Source organism: Schistocerca cancellata, chromosome 2 (assembly GCF_023864275.1).
Source record: "Schistocerca cancellata isolate TAMUIC-IGC-003103 chromosome 2, iqSchCanc2.1, whole genome shotgun sequence".
In the NCBI taxonomy this organism is placed as follows: domain Eukaryota; kingdom Metazoa; phylum Arthropoda; class Insecta; order Orthoptera; family Acrididae; genus Schistocerca; species Schistocerca cancellata.
This window is the reverse complement of record NC_064627.1, coordinates 145,985,479-146,010,220: the sequence shown is the minus strand read 5'-3', so window position 1 is coordinate 146,010,220 and position 24,742 is coordinate 145,985,479. Positions and strand designations below refer to the sequence as shown.

Sequence of the window (24,742 nt, the reverse complement as noted above, 5' to 3'; positions counted from 1 at the left end):
AGAAATCGCATTCAACGAGAGATTAGGAGTAACTTAGAGATTTCTGGCGACAGACAGATCATTCTATTGCTCGAAGTTCAGTTCTGTAATATCAACAAGAACTATTAGTAACATTGTATGGAAACCTATGAAGCAATTATATCTGCCTGGCAAGGACCTGTTCAGGAAATTAACGTGAAACTTTTTTTGCGCTTTGTGATAATTTTGTGAAACTGACACGTATTTCCCAGACCTCTTACTAGTCACAGCAGATATACGACGTAGTTTTAGAAATGGGAGCGTTTTTTAAAACCTGCTATGTAACACAAAACACTGTATTTTATTCTTAAATTAATGAAGTAAGTAATGTCATAGAGAATCCCCCGTTAACCATCCTAAAGTGTCATGTACAATGATTATCCTTGCATAGGCTATTAAAATTATTGTGTGTTAAAGGGCTCCTTAAAAAGTGAATCTAGGGTATGATATACAGAATGCCGAATTGAAAAAAAATGAAATAAATAAATAAACAGTGCACACTAACGCCGCGTGGCTGGTTCCTGTAGCTCTGCTTTTTACGATTTACATAAACGATCTGGTTGATGGTATTGACAGCGGCCTTAGACTGTTTGCCGATGATGCTGTAGTCTTCAGGAAAGTAGTATCACACGAAAGTTGTGAACAAATCAATGAGGATTTGCAGAAAATAAATGCATGGTGTAATGACTGGCAGTTATCTCTCAATATTAGTAAGTGTAACCTACTGCGTATAACAAGGCGAAAATCCCCATTAATGTATGAGTACAAAACAAATGATCAGTCTTTGGAAGCGGTAACATCAGTCAAGTATCTGGGTGTGACTATTCGAAATGATCCCAAATGGAATGATCAGATTACACAAGTAACGGGTAAGGCGAACTCTAGATTGCGGTTTATTGGTAGAATCCTGAAGCGATGCAGTCCTGCAACAAAAGAAATGACTTACAATACGTTAGTTCGTCCAGTCTTAGAGTATTGTTCGTCTGTATGGGACCCTTACCAGTTGGGTCTGATTCAAGAAATTGAGAAGGTCCAAAGAAGAGCGGCAAGATTCGTGACTGGTACATTTCGCCATCGCGAGAGCGTTACAAATCTCATAGAAAGTTTGAAGTGGGACACACTTGCAGATAGACGACGCGCTAAACAGAAGGGGCTGGTCACTAAATTCCGAAATCTAATTTTCACCGAGGATGTAGAGCATATATTATTACCACCAACTTTCAAATCGCGTAATGATCATAATTCAAAGATAAGGGAAATAAGAGCTCGTACTGAGGCGTTCAGACAGTCGTTTTTCCCTCGTGCGATCCGCGAGTGGAACAGAGGGGGGGGGGGGGGGGGGAGACGCCACACACCGCTTGGTGGCAAGCGGAGTATATATGTAGATGTAGATGAATGGAGAATATTGTCAACAGTCAAAATTTGACCTCACACGTTTGGTATGTATTGACAATATTGAGAATATTTCGAGGTCCATCAATACTGCTCATCAATATTTGTGGAACGACAGTACCCCAATACGCGCCCTCAGACAGTCACTACATTGACAGTTTGGCAGTATTATTGAACGTACGAGGGCCCCTCGAGTTTTGCGGAGCGCTGGTGTGCCGGCTTCGCCAGCCAGGTGACGCAGACAGTCCGAGTCTGTGCGCTTCGCGGTTCCGTGGGTTTGTTGTGCTCCGCGACGGCGCACATGTGTCGAAGCTGTAAAAAGGCGAACGAATGTGGCAGCGCGGATCCTGTTCCTTCATCGGCGCCGTGTTTTACGGGGGAGGAAGCCCGCCGACGGAGTGCGTGACGTGCGTAAACTTCCCGGGCCAGAATACCGCGGGCAGACGGATGGACGCCTGTACAAAGTGCACTGACCCCAGGGTCTACCCCGCTCTCGAGGAACACTCCCTCGTTTCGGCTCTCCCGCCTCCACACGCAGGAAGAAGAGGAGGAATTACGGTTTAGCAACCCGTCGATGTCGTTCAAGCACCTCGGAGACCAGTTCTAGAAACTGCTAGTCGAGATTGGAGGAAGAAGAAGGGGAAACCACTCCAGCTTTCGCAAGAGATGCCGTAGGGAAACAATACGCGACATTGCAGCCACTGGCATTCGGAAACGTTTGCGGAAACACGTTTCCGGACCATAAGTGATTACATGCGTCACGATGTGACCACGATATGGACGAAATCGAGTAGGTGGAAGTGAACTGGGCTCTCCAGCATTCGCATTCCACTAAGAAAACAATTAGGAAGAAAAACAGAAAAAGAGCTTCGAGTGTGCATCCTCTTTTAAATTAGCGAACTGTTTCCGAAACTTTAACTCGTGAATGACGCTGGATACATACATTTTCAAGAGTGTTCAAGCACGATATTGAAGAGATCCTTTAAAAGCAATTTGTCCGAGAATTGGTAAGACTAATGCAGATATACCATTTACATCCGGATAGGCGATTACCTTTCAGCTTTTGGCTGCTGGTGTGATTCATACAGAAGTCTGATGCACCTCTTTAAAGTACACTTCTCATTGATGTTTTGCTTGTACCAGAAGTTTGCAACGCATTCGTGGAAGAGTTTAAGGAATGCATGAAAGTAGTTTGAAATAACAATCAATATTAATATTCTGTTGTGCTTCACCAGTACAGTGACAGAACTACAAAGTCCAGGAATGCGATAGGACTAACTTTACACTCAGAATTGTGGGACCTGAAAAGCAATGTATGTGAAGATTGTAATAAAAAACACATTTGGAAATTTGCCATTAATGCGGAAACACAAGTGATGAATACATAAAGTATTGTGGACAAATGCGTTGGTGACATAAATTGGTGATTTCTCTTCAGTGAGCTTTCCAAGTTTTACATACCGTATTACAGAACTTATTACCTTTCATGTTAAGATTCTTCTGTCAGTTTTTGGTAAAACAACATTAAAATAAATGAAAAGCACTACATTGCTTATGTTCTACCTTTACCACGGCCCATACTCAAACACTAACAGTCTCTTCTTTGGTTACACAATCGGCAATGAAAGCATCAAACTTTAGTTGTAGTTGCACAGGAGTGTTTAGTGCCCTCAGTCTTGCAGACGTGTATATACCAGTACATTTGACTGATTGTCTCGCAATTGTTGTGTGTTACAGGCAGTGGCCGGATGGCTGACATGGAGGATATTGTGATTATATCCAGCAAGCAGAGCCACGCTGCCGAGCTGTGGGTGCGCTATCTCAAGTACTGCTTTGAGGAAGTGGGCAAGATACACAAGAAGCCACCCTACAAGTAAGGCAGCACTTCTGTTAATCTTTTTCTTAATATGTCAAAAAGACCACATCCTTGTAGCTCATTTTCTAACCATTTCATCTGCCTTTGAGCTGTGATTACGTGATCTTGATTTTCTCACAATGTTTTCTCTTACATTTGTTTTATTCCAGTCTCTGGCTGACTTTTAAAACTATTTGTTCTTGTAATAGTTTATATGCAGGCAGGAGGTTCTCTTGTACTAATTTGATTTCGAAGATCATCTCTGTTACCTGTAGGGGAAACCCATCGTTAAGCTTTTAGTGGCATTGATATTATTGTTTTGTTTTATTTCTGCTTCAATGAACTTCATTGTTAACATACATGATTTACTTCCTTTAGTTGGAACAATGGTAAAGGCAAAAAGTGTCAACTGCATTCAAGCCACATGAAGACATATCTGTAGTGGTCTTGTACATTTGTATCTAGATAAGTTCCACAACTCTCTGACAATGTTTAGTCATTATTTTGAAGAGAAACGCTATCCATTAAAGATGTTCCTTGCTTTGGATGTCTGATAACAGCAGGGATGCAAGAAAATATCGCAACACAAACAACTGTGTGTACAAAATAACCTTAGTGTGTCACATTCACTGATAGAGCCGCAACAGAAGGTGAGGTGAGTGGACTGTTGTTGCTTCTGGCTTTAAAAAGTGATAGAAGATTGCTAAGCAAACGAGAGTTAGTGGCTATTAGTGAGATGTGATTTACTATTATGAAACCATTGTGCCTTAAGCAAAATGGTCAACTGTATCTAAGAGCAATGAGTACATCTGGAGAGCATTATGCTTGCTTTTTTGTGTTGTTGATGATATTTTCAAAAATCTGACAACTCGGATAATTCAATCAGAAACTAATTATCACATTGATCCTATACAGTGATGCTCATTCCTTCAAATGACAAGCCATGTGATATTTTTCCCACATATTCAGAGATGTGTATGACTGAGGAAGATGAGATGTGCTGTAAATAGTGTTGTAAACATACGAAACTACAATCGTCCGGCCACAACTATGTTTTTTTTTTTTTTATTACTCAGTGAGGTGGTCCATTAAACTACAACACACAAAATATTAGTTTACTTTATTACATAAATGAATAAAAGATTTAATTGACTTTGCCACAGGAGTGCTTGATAAGCTACATATGTTATTGACTGTTAACATGTGCATTAATAAACTGTCTTACAGTAAAATGTTCCACATTTAAATGAACAAGTCCATCATAAGCTAACTATCATATTGATCCAGTACTATGATGTTGACTCCTTTAGATAAGGCCATGAACTGGGGCAGAAATCTTGCTAGCTCGACACTATATTGACCTCAATATGAGGGCACTGACGAGCTGACAGGAGAGGCATGGTCCTCAGGAGAACCTCCTATATTTCGCTGCAGACTGCAGCGAGCCCTCGTTGGTGTCTGTGGTATTGATTCATTTTGCCAACTTTGATGTGGCAACACAATACCACAGATAGAACTATTCTGAATCTCAAAAACCTATGCAGAAAAGGACATATGAGGAGTCCTCCAGTAGTGAGATATACTAGTTATCCAGTCATCCCCTATATCATTCGTTTTGGGTAAAATCCTTACTGAACTCAAGATCAGAGTATGTAGTATATACTATTATTTTTGATGGCTTTATAGGGAAACCAGACTCAGAGACAACGGACAAAGTGAAATTTAGGTTTTCCCATGTGGAATGTTTCTTTCTATTATATTCATATCATTAGGTTTTAATGATTCAGAATGACCTACTTATCCTCGAAAGACCTGAGCCAAATTTAGAAAACACTAAAGTTCCCCCGTATTATTCCAGAGTCCTATGTGTGGGGATTGAAGAGATAGCTGGTGCTTCCCGGCCTCCTCCAGCACTTGAGGAGAAGATGGTTCGAGTGAAACTGCAGGTGGTGGTGATGTGCTCAAAGCTGCTTGACCATGTGTACAACCATCCAGGCCCAAGCACAGCACTTGGCCGCCTGCTGCAGCCAGAGCGGGTTGTCGCACTGTTGCTGGGTGTGGAGGAGTCGTCCGTTACTGAGCAGCATCGTGCAGGTAAGCTGGAGCATTCTGCCAGAATCAGTATATGGGAAGTTCTTAGCCATAAATTCCAGCTAGCTATTCACTTTGACGACAGTATATAAGACAGTTTAATATGTGTGCATCAAACTTTGAAGTCAGAGCAGTCACATTTTGAAAAGATAAGACCACTTCAGCCCTAAGTCCTTTGTTTATAGGTACAGCAAGTTTTGCACCATTTTAGCTGTAATAAATAAAGTTATATTCAGATTGAAAAAAGAGAAAGATGACAGAATTAAAATCACATAGAACGCTCCCATGATATCATGAGTAACAGTACCTGGTGAGCTGTTACTCATGGTAGGACAGAAGGAGTGAATGTGATTTTAATTTTGACATCTGCTACTTAGTGAAAATTTGCTGCATATGAATACTGGGTTATATCCGACTCTCTTTTTTTCGATCTGAACATGACCTGATTTTATTACACCAGATGATTCAGCTAAAATGCTGAGAAACTGGTCATGGCTATAAATATAGGGAAACGGTTGATCTTTTCAGAAAAGTTCATATGTGTTTGTTAATAGTGCTTCATCAGTCACGTTGATAGTACAAATGAATATTACTGTCACTTGGGAAATTAGAATTTAAAATTGAATGCAGTTGCTCTAATGAGCTTACCTAGTAATATCATCATTGTCAAAATGGATCGTTATTACACAATTATATTATTTAGGTGGCAAGGTAACAATTATTATTTAATAATTTGCTTTAAATTTTTTTCAGAAAAATTGATCAGTACCAGTACAACCTTCAGTTAATGTCACTAAAATTGTCCCCATTGCATTTACACATCTTAAAACCCTGATACTTAGTAAAGAGTTCAGAAACTTGAATTTTGTTTCTTCTATATGTTTCTTAGTGTTTATTGACTGTCATGTGAAAATTAGGCCCAATGTCTGTTCAGAATTGTTTTTTTTTCTTTGGTGTTTGCTTATCCATGGAAAGGTGTCAACTGATAGGTGATTATACTGATTTTTCCGTTTTAGCACTAATTTCATACCTGCAGTGGAGGAAAATGACAGTGAAGGACCAGGATGAAGTATTTGTCAGAAATTTGCTGGATACAGCGATGGGAATTCTGTCCAGAGCGTCACGACAGCAACGAAAACATGGTGAAAAAGCGCAGTTTTCTTTGCATCCAAAGAAAGTAAAAGAGGTACATATCCTTATTAGAGTAATTGTTAAAATGTCTTAGAAAAAGCTATTAGTAAGATGGCATAGTTATTTTAAACCATTTCTCCAGTCAAATGATGAAATTAGTATAGAAATAGACTGTTGTGGTATTAACATATAGTTGTATGTATGATATAGAAAGAAGAAATTGTCATTCCTGAAAGTGTGCAGTTGTTTAAGATGCCCTGTGTTTAAATTATAAATCCACATTGTTCTTTATTAGCGGCAGAGTAAGGTCCTTGTGCTTCTCAATGAACCACTGGGGGAAGACGATAAAGTGAATGTCAGTGTTGACAAGAATGGTGAACGATTACAAATTGCCACTGTCTCTAGGAAAAATCCATATGCAGTCTACTTCCAGCTACCAGGTATTTGCCTCTTTGTTATTCACTGTGGCATTTTGCTCTAACCACAATTAAAGAAAAGTAATAACTCGTAAAACTCTGTTTACAGAAAGCTGCCTTGAGGTATCCATGTTGGTAACCATATATGTTGAAAAGAATGGCCAGTCCTTGGGTGGGCACTTGCTGAAATGTGAAAGTAAGATGAGACAACTTGATCAGATTCTGCGATCTTCTGATAATCCTTTGGAGTTCATGTGCCAGGTAAGTATTAGATTGAATTCAGATTAATAAGCTGAGGAATAGTGTAATTGATTGAATTTCAGTGTTCTGTATTTCATATTGTCACTGCAGAGGGTCAGTGTCTAGACATATCTTTAATACATATGTATATTCAGAGGGGCAGGGGCTCAAAAAGTCACACTGGACTTTATGAGCAACCAAGTAAGACAACCAGCTAATGTTGACATGTTAAGAGATCCAGTAATTGGGGAACGTTATGAAGAGTGAATGATGATAACTGTGAGCTGTGACCTCACCCTGATGAAAATACCAGTTTCTCACATTCCTCAGATTTTGATGTCAGGAAATTCTACAGGCTGTAACTCTGTCAATAATTATTGGGTTAACACTATTTATAACAAGGCATTCCATTGCCTTGGTGCAAAATTTTTTTCTCACATTTTGATTGGAAGTATGAATGTACTCCAACACTGATTTTTTCCTGGAGGATGCTTGGGAGTTGGCCCATAACATTTTCAGAGGTTCTAACAGTTAGAAATCATCCAGCTGGTTTTAATTTTGTTTATCTAGTTACCCTTTAGTTTAAAATTAGCAGCATGTAATTGTTTGGCCAAGAGTGAGAGCATGTGAAGTACCTGCAAAACATGTTTCTTGTTAAAAAAAAAAAAAATCATGGCGTTCATGTTTCTGGAAAATGTTAGGTTAGGGAAACTTTGGTGATTGCCTGACCAAATTATCACAGAACAGTGAGTGCTGCAGATATCCAACAAGACATGTGCAACCTTAGCAGTTTATGCAGGGATATTTCTTAACACAACATTGTTACCAACATAAGGTTTGCTTGGGAACTTATGTTTTATCATGACAACATTACTGAATAATTTTCTTACCATATTAGGTATAATTGGTATACCTACATCGTAACAATTTCCTGTTTCACCATTGTCAGGAACTAACAGTCAAAACTAATACTGTAATGTTATTTTATATGTAAAATTCAGCTGCATTATGTAATAATGACACCCAAGGAATAAACTTACGCCACAATATTTATGTATTCTATGATGGAAGAATGCTAGTAGAGCCACTGATACCATTGGAAAGTAAACAACCTGGTCTATTGCTCCATAGTATCTTAACTTGAGTACCTATCTCTGCCGGCCGCTGTGGCTGAGCGGTTCTAGGCCCTTCAGTCCGGAACCGCACTGCTGCTGTGGTCGCAGGTTCAAATCCTGCCTTGGGCATGGATGTGTGTGATGTCCTTAGGTTAGTTAGGTTTAAGTAGGTCTAAGTCTATGGAAGTGATGACCTCATATTTAAGTCCCATAGTGCTTAGAACCATTTGTACCCATCTCCCTGCACCTCCCTTAGTGGGGCATAGTGTTGGGCCAGTGTTGAGAGACTACAAAGAAATATGCTGAGTTACATATTGTCCTTCTTAACCAAGTGTAGTGTCACAGAGGTTAAGGCAGGAGGATGGCAGTCGAAATTTCAATCTGACCACCTCGCTTTAAGTTTTCCATATTCTCCCTAAATTGCTTAAGCTGAGGGCTGGGGTAGTTCCTTTGAAAATGCGTGGCAGATTTCCTCTTTCTATCCGAGCTTGTGTACCTTCTCTAACGACTTCATCACCAAGAAAAATAAGTAGATATACATGCATATTAAGCTATTATTTGTTGAAAAGAAAATCAGAACTCAATAGACAGTGTTAACTGCAAGTATTTTTCTTTTAATCATGTACAAAGTTGAGGGAACTCTTATGTTTCTGGTTCCAGTTGCCTCATAAGTAACCCGAAGAAAATGAAACTACACAGCTTATTTCAGCAGTATTTGTTACTGTAATCTAATTTGTTTTTGCAGACACTGGGCTTCAGTCCTGGTGACCGTGAACATCTGGACAACTTTTTGGTAGCAGCATTTCAGCGCAATGTACCTGCCCATTTTAATCTACTGCATGGGGCAAATGTCTACCTCAGATCACATTCTAGTAAGTTTAAAGAAATCACACATTCTTTTTCTTGTTCAAACTTGAAATAAAATTAGAATTAGTGGTGCATCATCCCCTGAATAGGCCTTCTGTTATATTTCATTTTGTTTTCTCTCTTTAGAATCATAAGCGAATTGTGCAGCATGTATCATTTATCTGTTACCCCCATCCTCTCCACCCTTGTCGGATCCCAGGTATCCAGTATCAAAGTGGATGGAAAGTTGTAAAACTGGCATACATCCCCCTAATGTGTGTTATTTCTTCTTTCACTCCTCTGTCTACTTGCAACCTGTTTTCATCTTTTGTCTTCTAGTTTCTAATATATGTTTGTTGATGGCATTCCTTAAGTTTTTGTGATCTTTTATGTCATTTGTTGTCATGCCTAGCTGTCTGTGGTCATTTTCAACTTCCTTTACCCTTTTCTTCCCCCAGTGTTTATGGATGAAATGTTAGAAAAGTCTTTTTGCAATCCTGTTCTCATTATAGCAGCAATAATTAAAATTATGGCCTGAAATCATTTTGTGTAGGCACTACGTGGTGGTTGTTCTTGTGAGAGGCTTTATTTCGCTAGTATGCAAAAATAACTGTATTTGATATGGTTAAAGTGGGATTGGCACTTTATACATCCGTAGACCTGTATATTGCTGTGACATTTGAACATGTAGCTTTACGTAATATTTACATTCTACTATTGAGGCGATACTCTTCAGGGTTTGATGAACTCGCATAAGAGGAAACACATCCTTTCATACAAATAAAAATTGTGAGGAATTTTATATACATTTCTTGGAGGTACTCAAATAGTGTGTCTTTTTGTTTGATAAATGGTACATTGCTGTAGTTCGTTTACAAGGTAATTTCTCCTTGCACTCAGTTTTTCTCATGTCTGGAGACTCCCCATCATTCAATTACCTTGCCTTCTATTTCTAATAGGTGGCTATGATCACATCTCTTGTTGATTGACCAACAACACAACGCACCAGTGAAGGAAGACCATATTTTTTTAAGCTGTAAAAATATTCTGTTTCTGATTGTTTTGCTTTGAAACAATTGTTAGATATTTTAAGTTTTCTTAATTGAGTAGCAGAAACTGAACACTCTCTGTGCTGATACAATAGTCTATAAGAACAAGAGTAAAATAACAATAGTAAATACAATTTGCATGTTTCCCCTTAGGTCCTGAAGAATATCCAACACTCCTACATTTTGCTGCAAGATATGGTTTGGAGAAATTAGCATGCCAACTGCTTGACTGCCCAGGTGGTGAGCAGGCATGTATAATTCGCAATGTGTGTGATCTTACCCCTGCGGAGATGGCAGACAGAGGTGGCCACTCCAAGTTGGCCCAGACTCTGAGAGGATACATGGTAGCATCTGCAACATAATCTTAAATGCATGGTATTTTTAATTCTTCTATTCCACCTCTACATCTGTTTTCAGTTGTCTGGAATGTGTTGAAAATGATGAATCTAGTTATAGAATAATTCTTAGTCCTTTGTTTACATTTGGCAATAATGTGAATTTTTGTTTCTTTTCCACAACTGGAAAGCAAATGACAGAATTCACCAGCATGTACAGCTACCTCAAGATCATGAGTGAAGAGAAGGCAAAATCAGGAGGTAAGCTACTATAATATATTAGTAATTATTTGTGTCAATAGGAGAATTCAATTGAGAAAACTGTAAAATTAGTAGGAGACAGAATTTCCTGCCAGTACTTACTTTCAGGAGGTGCAGTTTCAAACGCTGTCACTAGAACCACTTTTGCTCTCTCTGACATCCTCTTATTTTATGGTTCCTCTCAGCTTAGGGTCTGAGTGAACTGATTTCCCTTTCTAACTTTTTCAGCAATGTATCCCACCTTTCTCCCTAAGTAAGAGCATATAAGTTTTGAAAGCTAGGATTGTCATTTTCTAATAAATTATGAGACAGAGTTGCTGATCATCATTTACCCCTAGGAGGTGATGTAGTACTGCAGATAGACTAATACAAAAGTAAGAGTGTTGACACTGTCTTACCTTTGGAAACTATTAACAACATGATTAGTAGAGATGGACTGATGAACTCTTATTTTTTTTGGATGGTGTTCATGTCTGGTTTGTTAAATTGAAGTCTTGTTAGCTCACAAATTCTGCTGCATTATGTGAAATAATTGAGTCTTGAAGAATCTTTACATTGATAAATATGGTAAGCTGTGCATGATCTTCATTTATATTTTGTGGTGCACCATTATTAAGCCATCAAAATGATCCAGGCCTTGGGAGATGGAACTTTGATGGGAAAGACAGACTGACATCTGCCATTGCCATTTACAGATTCTTCTGTTATTCATTAGCTAGACAAAATACCAACCCTAACTCCTTGCTTCAGAACTTAGCAGGTGGGAAATTCATTTTCTAGCTACTTTTCATTTATTTATTTTTTCATCTCTGAATTGGTTGCCCTTATGTTGCATTTTTCTCTCCCCTACACTTCTTAGAGCCTGCTGTACTTTGTTGTCAAGACCTCGGATTAGTGTATGATACTAAAGTTACTGTGCAGCTTGCCCATTTCTGTTCATGTAGATGCAGCTGAAGTTCTGGTTTCTTTCTTTGTTTCATAAAGTGATTGCGGCAGTCAGAATTTCATATGTAGCAGACACATGAATAGAAGTTGACAGAAATACTACCTTTTATAATCAAAGGGCCTTTCATCTGGTAAAGGAGAGATGGCGGAATATCTAATTACAAAAGTGAATGTTTCTATTAGGGTTTGACCACATGTGTACTTCCTTTTGCTTGGAAAGCATATTTTTTTAAAAATCTTTACTTTCGGGAAGCCAATTGCCTTTGGTTGATTAATTATAATGATTTACTTTCAGAAAAGGAGGAAACAGACTATCTGCGACCAAGACCCCTCAGTGAAACATACCAGGTACCTCCATCAGCGCGCACTCTCATGGAGCAAAATTACCAAATTCCACCAACTGCACGGCCCTACAACCAACAAAATGACAGCAAAAATTCCCACTCACCTGCCAGTAAAAGTGAAGAGCCTGAATATGAAATAGCAGGATACATGGAAATGCATCCTTCAGGTAATATAGGTTTGTTTTCTTCTAAAACTAACACTTCTTGTAAGAAAAAGAGAAGCATGTCCAAACATCACAATATTACTTTGTTAATATTTGCAGTCATTTTTCTGTAGCTTCTAGTGGTGTGGATTAATATGTTTTAATGTACAAACACAATTTATGAAGTAACACCAAATTTTATTCTGCTTCTACACGAAGAGATTCACAATAACACTGAATGGGGTATAGAATAGTAGAGTCTCATAACTCTAGTACACATCAATATACAGTCTCTTAGGTAATTACACACTTAAGTAAGTAAACACAAGTGAGGCTGAGGGCCAAGTGCGCGGGCTTATATTTAGCTTTGTGCGCACAGCACAACACTCCCTATGCCCTCTGTATAGATTGTGAGGCGATCTCTCCGGGCTGGCCTTGGAAGCACTTGCACCATGCACGGTTTGATTACATGTGCTCATATTGTAGAGTTACAATAATGTATGTAGTGCTTTTGTGAAACACAAAATATCTGCACCTAGGTGTCATGCCTCAAATCAAAATATTAATCACTAGCAAGTAATAATGATTTGCTTTGTAGGTCACTGAAGATGCCTGAAACAATTAGGTAAAACAACTTTGGTTACAAACAAAAATACAAGTTATTACAAACAATGAGTGATTGTTAATCTTATCTGCAATACGAAGAACATAAAATGTTAGTATCTTTGGAGGAAGAAGCAAGCAACATTATCATAGAAAAAATATTGTTTTTTAGTGTGTGGCATTTGCATTGGATATGACATAACCAATTACTTTATTTATTATTTGGGGAGACCCATATTGAACCCAATACATCACATAAATTTGTTTAATCACATAAAAATCCAGATATTTTATGTTCCTAAAACTCAAGCTGCCATCAGTGACAGTCAAAGAAAAAGGAAAGAAATTAAATATTTGAAGCAAAGGACAAAGTAGTTTATAAAAAGGAATTGGCGGTTTGGAAATTATGGATAAGGAATTGTGAACTATACTGGCAGGGACTCCAGTGGCTTTTACAATTTGCCTTGAAAGTTATTGTAAAAAAAAAGTAGATATACCATACTTTCAGTGTTCATCACTATAAGATAATGATGTCTGGTGACAGAAGGTCATTGTGTGATAACTATAATGGAATTCCATAATAGTGTCTTAACCACCCTTAAAACATTTCTGTTTTTTAATTGTAGTTGGCAGTAATACAAATATAGCATGCAAAGCAGTTTGTTCACAACATTGGTTTTGAAATGCTGAATAACAGCAAAGTGAAACTCAAGATATTTTACCCTGTTTTCATTTGTGCTTCTCACTCAAGGTTGAAAATAGGAATTGGTACAAATGTATTGTACTAGTAGTATACAAAGATATACAAAAGTATTCTGATGTTAGACAATGTTTACAATTTTGTCAAAATCCCTGTAGTGTTTACTGTTAAATATGCAATTTGATTAAAATCATAGCCATTGCAATTATTAATGATTCTGTGAATATTTCATCTTGAGAAACTGGATGACAGGACACTACTCTTCATTTATAGGAACTGAAAATTACTGCAACATACAGCACATTCATTCATTCATTAATCTGTACAGCCATCTATTCATTTATTGTTTTCCTCAATCCTACCACGAAGTTAGGTATGTAGAATAAATCAGGTTAAACGTTAATAAAAGAAATAGCTGTTAGAAGCCAAATCTGTACACTATATTAGCAACAAGCTATTACTACTGCTCTTCCAGGGGTACCAAACAAAGTTAGTGGATTGGTTAAGGAGTTATTGGATGGGAAGTCGTTGACAGAAGTGGAAGGAAGTTAAGGCATGACCCAGGGATGTGTGCTGGGACCCTAGTTATTGATGGTGTGTATTATGACCTGGTAGGCAGTAGTAATAATGACCCTGTTATCTTCACTGAAGTACTGCTACTCTCTGAAAAAAGCTGCAAAAATATTCAATGAGAACTTGATAAAATTTCAAAGTGGAGCAGAGATTGGCACTTTGCTTTAAATGCGCAGAAATGTGAAACTGTGCACTTACCAAAACAAAAAATATTAATATTCTATGACTACAATAGTAGTGCGTCATACTTAAAATCAGTCAACTTATACAGACACATGGGTGTAATGATTTGTTGGGATTTGAAGTGGAATAATCACAGGGCCATGGTTAAGGCAGGTGTCAGACTTGGGTCATCTGCAGGGTGCTGGGAAAATGCAGTTAGTGTACAAAGGAGACTACTTAAAAATCACTTGTATGTCCCATTTTAGAATATTGTTTATGTGTGGGACCCATATCCGATAGGAATAACAAAGGGATATTGAACACATACGAAGAAGAGCAGCACACATTGGTCACAGGTTCTTTTTACCAACGTGAGAGTCACAGAAATGTTGATGGATCTGAATCTGCAGATTCTTGAACATAAATGCAAATTATCCAGAGAAAGCCGACTTAAATGAAGAATCTAGAGATATTATTCAGCCCCCTGCATGTTGCTGCTACATGGGATGTGAATACTAAATTAGACCAATTGCATCACACACCGAGGCACATAACTTGTCATTATTCCCACACTCCACATGTGATTGGAATGGGAAGAAACCCTAATATGTGCTAAGTACTCTGCCATGCTTTGCACAGTGGTTTGCTATGTATGTATGTATCTATTTAGTTGTAGATATAAGTTTACTTTAGCACAATAAAATTAGCTTGAAAGCCACTACTTTTTAAAAACCTGCTGCTTCATCAGTTACATCAACTATCATGTAGTCTACACCAAACTTAATGTTTTGATCATCACATTCCTGTTCATCGAAGAAAGGTGACATAAATTTGCAGGAGTAAAGGCCTGTTAACAATCAACAGTGCTACTTGCCTTACACCTAACATGAGTTTTCAATCACTGAATCTAAACAATGAGATAATTTACAGGAGTGGCTATGCTTTAAATTTTCTTTTGAGTTTTTATTATGTCAGTTTCTTAGTTTATGTACGATGGAAACTTATTAAAGTCTTTGCAACAAAATACAGAAATTGTTGAGAGTCCTAGACCAGGAGGCAAATTCATCAGAAAAAGTATTCTTGTGTCTTGTACTGTGGATGTGTGAATCACATTTATAAGGAAAGTGGAATTTATTATTAGCAGAAAACACCATTCAGGAGTAAAATCACGAGGAAATGACTGTAAGAATGCTTAGATCATTGGAGAAGTCACTACAAAACTAATGTTCACAATATTCTTTCTGCTTGTTTTTCCTCAATGGATACTTTATTTACATTGGCAATATTACCAGAAGATAATTCTGTAAGAGAGAAAAAATAATTACATGAGAAATATAAATTCCTTGCTTAATTCTGCAGCATATATTGAAGACCAGAATTGACTTTTTCCCATCTACTAGAGTAGATTTTAAAAGCATGTATATTTGAAATAACACATTGAAAACAACAGATCAGAGTCATTAGATATACTGATGTTTTACATCACAGTATGTTATCCTAAATAGAGATTCTATTGGCTGAACACTGATTCTGGTTGTGCCCAGAATAGCCAGATAATACCAAACATCTGTGTTAGGTATCAGTGCTTTAACTTTCACCTTTACATATAACAAAAGTCTGCAGATTATGATCTTACTAAAGGAAAACTAGGTTCTGTAAACAGTGTCAGTAAAATTATTAGAAAGATGCACCACAACTCTCATGTAAGTGAAAGAGGAAATGAAATAAAGTGTAAGATATTGATAAACTATTGTGAGTGAAGGAGAATTCTTAAAAAACAGCTTTGAAATTACAGAATACTGTGAGTTCATGGGTTGGTAACATTGGACTAATGGAGGACATTGAACATACGGTATGTAAGAAATGAAAGCATGAGGTGATTTATTTGGAAAAGAGGCTAAAAATAGGATTTTGCATAAAATTCTTTACAAAATTTCATAAACCAGATTCCATGAAGTAAGAAAAACATCATTAGATGGTGCTTGTCAAATTATGTAGTTAATCTTCTGAGAGGCTCTGCGTGGAAGTCCTTTATACTTCACATGGTATGATACAGCATATCTCTTTTTACCATGAGCTTCTTATTTGACCTTAAATGTGCCATTGATGTTTTGAGTTGAAGCTTTCTCACATGTACTTGTGTGCAATAATGTAGTATTGCAAGACCTACTTTACTGTTTACAGGTTCACCAAACAGTATTCATCTAAAAAATAGTCAAGAACTTACTGTTTCACCCACTAGGACTCACAACCAATCTCCTTCACCTATGAGTAGTGAAAATACAAGTGTGCATCATTTGGATCAGATGAATGGTTCAGAGGATAAGTCAAGGACAGGTAATACAAACAAATATATGCTCTGTGTTAGATATTGGAATGCAAATTGTTATATTCTCTTGGAGTTGCTCATGAAATCAAAGAATATATATAAATGTTAATTGACTGGGAGATGCATTCTGAATTGTGTATGATCTTTGGAGCTACAGTTTTTATGTTGTTGAGCTTAAAGTTGAAGAAGGCTTTTGCTGTATTGCAAATAACAACATAAAATTTCCTTCGTGGTAGCAGAGGGTGGTTGCTTGTGTTCTGCAGTTACTGATGCAATAAGTGATTAAAAGATCAGTGATCAGTCTGTTGAATTAGTGCAAACAACATAACTTCATTTATTGCATATATTGACTGTTACTCTTTATTTTTCCCTGTATTTAAAACAAAGAGATGTAAAGTTCCAGTCAAAACCAATTCCATGTTGAGGAGCTCATCAGACATGATAGTTATGCAAGTTGAAAGTTCTCAGTACAAGTTAACTTAGAACATGACAAACTTTGAGACTGTGTCTGTGGTGTCAATGCTAATCCAAAGAAAGAAGTTATGGCAACTTTGAAGTTGATTTTGTTACAGGATCTAATCAGTTACATGCACATATGACATGCACTTACTGTTAAGCAGATCTAGAAGAAATTGGAACAAGCTTTTGATGACAATGGTTTAAACAGATGACAACGATTACTGAAGGGCCTCATTACCACTGGTTTTGAATATGCAAAAGTGTTGAAGATTACATGAACAAAATTGTGTCATCTGCTCATAAATTAAGAAATATTAAATTTGATGCCAGTGATAAGTGGCAACACTCACATTGGCCAGTAATCCTGAAACATACAATCTAATTATGATGGGATTAAAATCTCTGGAATATGGATCCGTGTAGTACAAAAACAATGCTTTTATAATAAGTAAAAGACATGGAGAGACCTGCTCTTTTCATGGGAAAATGGCCTGTTCTAGGAAAACAGGTGCACAAGCAAAACACATGAAAAGGTAATAAGGAGTCATGGTGCTTCAGTTGTAAGAAATACAGCCACATTTCCAGACAATCAAACAGAAGTAAAAGACAAATAAATCTCCAGAAGATAAAATATTTATCAAAGGCTTTATGGCTTGTTCAAATTCAATGAATTCAGACATGTGATATGAGCCTCAAATGTCTCTAGCACATGACAAAGCAATGCAACTGGATATATGATGTATGTAAACCCATCAGTACCTGTGATACTGTTGCCAGCAAGACAATGCTTCCTGTAGAAAGTCTAGGAAATGTCAATCTGATATCGAATGGTGATGAAAACAGAATAATTCAGGTGAGAGATGTGTTGTATGCACACTATAAAAAGGCTGTTAAAAAATTAAGGATCATGCACATAATGTCAGAAATTAGTAATTTGGAGAACAAACTTGGATATCTCTATTGAATTGAATGGAAGGTCTATGAATGGTGAGTCACAGGTAGCAAATATATTTATTAATCATTTCTGAATTATAGTAGAAATTGTAGGGACAAACAGTTCAACAGAAAAATCACAGCAGTATTTTGAAAAAGTAGCTCTCGTAAAATTTTATCTTATGAATATATCACCAACTTCTCCTTTTGAAACTAAGAAAATCATTTATACTCTCAAGAATAAAACTCTTCTGGTTTTGATGATATTTCCAATAGAGGACTAAAGTTTTATTCCCATACAATAAGCTTGGTCTTACCTGAAGTATGTAATGCATAGTACCACTTGGTATTTTCTGCAACCCTTCTAAGGCATTTCACTGTGCGAATCACAATATTCCACTAGATAAACTGAACTTTTATGGGAATGATGCTGAAGCCACCCAATGGATGTCATATTTAACCAAAAAAGACAAAAATATACAGAAGGGACATTATTCTGACTGGGGAGAAATCATGTATAAGGTTCCCCAGGCTCAGTCTCAGGTCCGCTATCTTCTTAACATATGTAAACAATCTTCTGTCTAATACAAAACAAGCAGAATTAGTTCTTTTTGGAGATGACACTAGTATTGCAACCAATCCAAGCATATGAACAGAAACAGGAGAAATGGTAAACAAGGTTTTTAAAAGTGTCGGTGACTTGTTTCCTGCAAATGGTCTGACTCTCAATTTTAAAAAGAGATAACATATTCAGTTCTGCACATCTAGGGGAAGGGGGAGGGATACTACACCAATGATAGGGATAACACGTAGTGAGGAAATAAAAAATAGGGTGGAAACATCAAAAATTTTGTGTGCCCATATTGATGGGAATTTATACTGGAAAAATTACATTTTGAAATTCTAAAAAAAACTTAGTTCAGCCACAGTTGTACTTAGAATCATATCAAATTTTGGGGGAAGACAAATAAGGAAGTTGACATATTTTGGTTATTTTCATTCGGTTATGTTATTTGGAATAACGTTGTGGGGTAACTGATCTTTAAGAAAGAAAATCTTTGTTGTTAAAAAATGTTCTATAAGAATAATATGTGATGCTTACTGGTAGGCATCTGTTTAAGGAGCCAGCCATTCTGACTACTGTTCCACAGAATATTTATTCCCACATGAAGTTCGGTGTAAATAATCAAATACAGTTCAAAAAGAACAGTGATGTACATAACTGCAGTACCAGAAGATAAACTGACATTCACTATGCCACATTACAGTTGTCTTTAGCACAAAAAGGGGTGCACAATGCTGGTCTGTTACCTGGGGATATAAAATATTACAGGTATCAAAGTAAACTCTAAAAACAAACTGAAAAAGTTTCCTCTTGACAACTCCTTTTGTAATGAGTAAAAAGCCGCGGGTAGGATAATTAAATCACATCAGGGAGGGGCAGGGGAGGGGGATTGGGACACCACTTACAAGTTTTCAACATGTACCCATGTTCACAAATTAATTTTGGATCTGATTGTAAAATGACTCATTCCACAACATTGTGATTTATCATGCGAATTGATCTATGGAACATGAAACTAACTAACTAATCAAAACTTGATGCTTGTCTTCTGTAGTTACTGTGATGGTTAAAAATGGACACCAACTAAATTTTAGGTGTAATGGTTGTGACATACACAAGAGGGAGGGTATGTTTGTGTTCAGCAGCATTTATAAGTAACCTGTATTGATTAAATACACACACAGAAATGACTTTAATATAACATCTCCTCATAATTTAAGTGGCATTATACTGTTTCATTGCACATGATATATTTGGATTCTAAAGGTGTAAATAACCTATCAGAGTGTACTAAGGCTGTAAGCTTGTCTTCTGCAAGTAGCAAAGAACCTAGCCCATTGATGACATGTCTCCAAGTGAAGCAAACCAGACTGCCACTCAATCATATTGGTTCAAGAGCTTTACAACCAATGCAGTTGATTCACATTGACAGATGTAGTCACATGGAGTCTTCATCACAGGGAGAATGAAATATTTCATTGTTTTCATAGATTATTATTGTAGAATCAGAATTTTATTGTCCCATTACGTACAAGTTAAATCATTGATTGTATGTACAGGAGACTCGTCAGCTTATAACTATGATAAATTATACATGAAATACAATATTTTTGTGTAATCACAATAAAATCTGAATATTATTTATTATTATTGTTTTTATCCAGCTCAGATGGTCAGATCATTAAAAAATTCATCAACAGAGTAATAACATTTCTGCACCAGGGTGCTATACAATTCTCTTTTTACTGCCTCAGTTTGGACCTTTCTAAAATTTGTGTCTTTCAGTTTATTGTATACTTTCATTCCCATATATTGTGGAGTCTGTGCAAAAAGATTAAGCCTTTCTGTAGGCAGCATGAAGCTTTCTTTGTTTTTAGTTTCAGAACTATGCTGGAAATTATTTGACAAAAAGAGTTTAGGGCTATTACTTGCGAAAAGAATTATTTCATACAGATACAATGAGGGAACGCTTATTATCTTAAGATATCTTAATAATGGCTGACAAGATTCTCTTAGCTTTGCACTGCATGTGTTTCTGATAATTTTTTTCTGCAAAGTTAATATTTTTCTCATGTTGCTAGCATTCCCCCAGAAGACAATACCGTGTCTCACTACTGACGCAAAGTAACTATGGTATACTACTTATTTGTGTCTATACTAGTGACATTGGCTAAGATGGACACGGACGCAAATGCCAGGCTGTTTAGTTTATTTTTTAGATATTCTATGTGTGAGGACCATGATTGGTTTCTGTTCAATTGCATTCCTAAGAATGTAACATGCTCTGCTTCATTTAGCTCCTGGCTTCTGTGCATAATGTGAATATCATTTATTCGAGACTGTTTTGTCTTAAATTGCATTAGTTGTGTTTTTGAAATATTTAGCTTTAGGCCATTTAGATGGAACCAAACATCTAGGTTCTCTAGCGTTTCTATGACATTTTCAGGAATTTCTTCTGTGTTTTTATTTTGTACCAGTACTGATGTGTCATCAGAAAATAAAACTGAATGATAATTTGTATTTATGGGTATGTCATTTACATAAAAAAGAAAGAGAATTGGGCCCAGAATTGAGCCTTGTGATACTCCCTGTGAGATGGTTCTCCACTTCAAATAGTATTTCCCTTTGCTTCATGTTATGACAACCCTTTGCTTTCACTCCATTAGATACGATTTATACCACTGTAAGGAACTACCCATAATTCCATATTTTTTCATTTTATATAATAGTAAGGAGCGATTCACGCAGTCAAATGCTTTGGATAAGTCACAGAAGATTCCCGCAGCTTTTTGTGACTTGTCCAAAGTGGAACTAACTTAGTCACAAATTCATTCATTACATGAATTGTACTTTTGCCTTTACAGAATCCAAATTGGTTTTTTGAGATTACGTTGTATTTGTGGGAGAAATTTTGAATTTGAATAGCAACAATCATTTCAAATATCTTAGAAAACACAGGAAGAAGGGAAATTGGATGGTAATTTACCATATCATCTTTGGAGCCTTTCTTAAATACTGGTTTGACTTCTGCAAATTTTAGAAATTCTGGAAAGTACCCTTCAAGTGATTGATTAATTATTTTGTGTAGCTGCTGTAATGACTTTGGCAGGTATTTCATCAGATCCCACAGAATTTTTATTTTTTAGGTTTAGTATAGTTTTTTCTACATCTTTTATTGTTACTTTGTAAAATTTAATTTAGGCTCTCTTTCTTGCTCTGACTTGAGCCAAACAAATGTACCTTATCTTGATAAGAGTCTACATCGACATCATATTTTGCTACATTTATGAAGAATTTATTAAAATTTACTGATATCTGAGCAGGATGTACAATTATTTTATCTTGTACCTTTATTTTAGAAATTTCCTGGTTGCTAGGTTTGATTCCAAGTTCAGATTTGACTACTGTCCATACTGCCTTGGATTTATTTGTGTGTTTTTTTAATGAATTTAGTATTTGCCATTTCCTTTGCTGATTTTTTAACCTTCTTAAATAGTTTTTTATATGCTTTAACATAGTTTAAATTATTTAAAACTGTGACTGAATCTTTTGTGAGCCAGTGTTTGTTTAGGCAAATGACTCTGATATTTCTTCCTTGTGAAAGAATGATTTACAGCTCGTCAATTTTTGTGGTTTTATCATGAGGATTGTTGCATCTAGGCCTTTTATGTTCAGGTGCATTAGGAATGAAGACTTACATTTATGTATAGTTTCCAACACATCTTCCCTTGAACGCCCCCTTCACTTTTACTATTGAAGTTTTCTTTCCAGAACGATGTTTTACATGATTGATGTAACATTTCTCTGGAGCCACTTACCATGTGTTGTGGTTCTTTCCTATTACAAGTGGTGTGGGTTGATGCATAGTGAGTTGGCGTTTCACATGTGATTTTCTATGTGTATGTAAACTTTCTCAAAGATAAGTTCAGTTTATTTTGAGCTTTCAAGGCTTACAAAGCCTAGTGTAAAATAAATGAAGAGGGGAAAAAAATATTTGCTCGAATAATTATTAGGAGCACCACAACAACGAATTCAAAAACTTCATGAACGAAACTTGCATTAAGGATCAGACACCTGCTCTGTACCAAGTGTATGTTAGTTGATGCTTGTTTACACAAACAATTCTGGGCAGATGCAACACTGACAAATGCCTATATTATTATTAGAACCACCTGCCAAAGTGATTGGTGGAAAGGGACAAGACCTGACATTTCCTGCAGTGATTCACAAAACCAACACTGGCTTGGTGTGAAACAAATTTTAAGGTATCTTCAGTGAACCAAGAATCTGCAGCTACATTTTACTGAAGAAGACTTCGGAGAAATAACTGTATATTGTGATGCACACACTGGCCAATTATCCTGTAGGTAGGAGACCATCTACTTGATACATTTCTATTTTACAGACAGGTAGTATCGAATGGAATTCTTGTGCTCCCTGTTTTGGAGGCAGAATACATGAGTGTGGTGTCAGCATTTCAATAAGCTCAGTGGATTCAGCTGCTACAGACTGAGCTCAGTCATTGAGGAAATAATCCACTAGTCATACACTACAACAATAAAAATGTAATAAAGCAGGGATCCACAGACTGCTATCATCTGAGAGTGAAATATAACTATCCATCTGCATTTAATCAGAGAAAATGTTAAAAGTTCAGTAATAAAGTTTGTGTTTGTGAAAGGTATAAAATGGAGGTTGACAGTTTGACTAAACGAACAGTATATGAAAAAAAAAAATTGTGTCATTTAATGGGTGTATTCTGATCAGTGTGTTACGAAATTAGAAGGCAAGTCATTTTTTACTCTGGTAGTTGCTCATGAAATCATAGAGTATACATATATATTCACTGTCTATGAGGTTACTTTCTGGAATTAATTAAACTTACTTTTTTTCATTATGTTTAACAAATACAGAGTGCTTTTTTAAAATTGTAAATAACTGCATAAAATTTCCTTCATTCTGTCTTAAGAAGGCATTCAATTTCTTTGTAACTGTATACTAAAGAATTCTCTCAGTTATAATTTGTTTCTGAAAATTATTAATATAAAATAGTTTCTTGAGGATATCCTGGTAATGTCAGCTGAAGCCATTGGAATTGAATGTGAATACAAAATTAACCACCATGTGTAAGCAGAAACATTAAAAAAAGTGAGAAACCTCACAGACAGTGTCTAATTGCATTCACTTATGTAGGGGGAGTCAGTGTGATAACGAGTCACTCTTTTCTTTCTCTCTCTGATTATTTTATTTTGTTTCTTTCCTTCCACCACCAGTTTTGCTTCTCTCTGGAAATTTAGCTTTTGTTTACGTTAAAAGTATGTTAGCGGGAAAGGAGAGGAGCAGAGAAGGGAAAAAGATGGGTGGGTGTGTTAATAGAGAGCAGTGCAAAATGAGGGTAAGGGGATGTGAAATGGGAAGAGGTGATAGGACAGAGGGGGCAGAAACTGTTGATCGGAGGCTGTGAGGACAGTAGATTACTGTAGGCTGAGACCAGGATGATTCCAGGAGGGGAGAATGTGTTGTAAGGATATCTCCCATCTGCACAGTTCAGAGAGCTGGTGGAGTAGGGGAGAATCCAGATGGCTTGGGCAGTAAAGCAGTCATTGAAATCAAGCATGTTATGCTCAGCTGTATGTTATGCCACAGGGTGGTCTACTTTGCTCTTGGCTACATTTTGGTGGTGGCCATTTGTCCTGGTGGACAGATGGTTGGTAGTCACACCAATATAAAAAGCTGTGCAATGATTGCAGCAGAGCTGGTATATGACATGGCTGCTTTCACAGGTGGCCCAGCATGTGATGGTGTAAGATAAGCCTGTGTCAGGACTGGAACAGGAAGTGCTGGGTGGGTAGACTGGACAGTTGTTGCACGTGGATCTTTCACAGGGATATGATCCCTGTGTCAAATGTTGGTGTCGGGAGAGGCATAAGGATCGACTAGGATGATGTGGGCAACAGAACACTACTCTAGGAAGTGTGGCAAAGATCAGTGGTAGGATATCTCTCAGTGATACATGACCAAAGCCCTGGTGAAGGCTGTGGTTCAGCTGTTCCAATCTGAGGTGTTAATGGGTAATGAAGAGAGCACTCCTTTGTAGTTGGTTCTTGAGTGTGGTGGGAAGGTGGGGGCATGTGGAGATATGGCAAGGGAGAACTTGTTTGCAGACTAGAAGGTCTGGGGGATAGTGCTTGTTGGTGAAGACATTTGTGAGACCTTCAGCATATTGGGCAAGAGAGT

At 37.0% G+C, this 24,742-nt stretch overlaps 1 protein-coding gene across 6 annotated transcripts in view; it reads left to right on the top strand.

Annotated features, from left to right (window-relative positions):
• The window catches only part of LOC126161440 (phosphoinositide 3-kinase adapter protein 1), a 486,142-nt gene that overhangs the window by 441,988 nt on the left and 19,412 nt on the right, over window positions 1–24,742 (top strand). For all 6 annotated transcript variants that reach the window (XM_049917245.1, XM_049917243.1, XM_049917241.1 and 3 more), the window contains exons 2-11: window positions 3,148–3,283; window positions 5,124–5,359; window positions 6,373–6,542; window positions 6,783–6,927; window positions 7,013–7,164; window positions 9,004–9,130; window positions 10,307–10,497; window positions 10,680–10,749; window positions 11,990–12,205; window positions 16,404–16,556. In XM_049917245.1, the coding sequence (XP_049773202.1) occupies window positions 3,159–3,283; window positions 5,124–5,359; window positions 6,373–6,542; window positions 6,783–6,927; window positions 7,013–7,164; window positions 9,004–9,130; window positions 10,307–10,497; window positions 10,680–10,749; window positions 11,990–12,205; window positions 16,404–16,556 (1,585 nt within the window). In that variant the 5' untranslated portion in view covers window positions 3,148–3,158. The remainder of the gene's footprint in view (window positions 1–3,147; window positions 3,284–5,123; window positions 5,360–6,372; window positions 6,543–6,782; window positions 6,928–7,012; window positions 7,165–9,003; window positions 9,131–10,306; window positions 10,498–10,679; window positions 10,750–11,989; window positions 12,206–16,403; window positions 16,557–24,742) is intronic.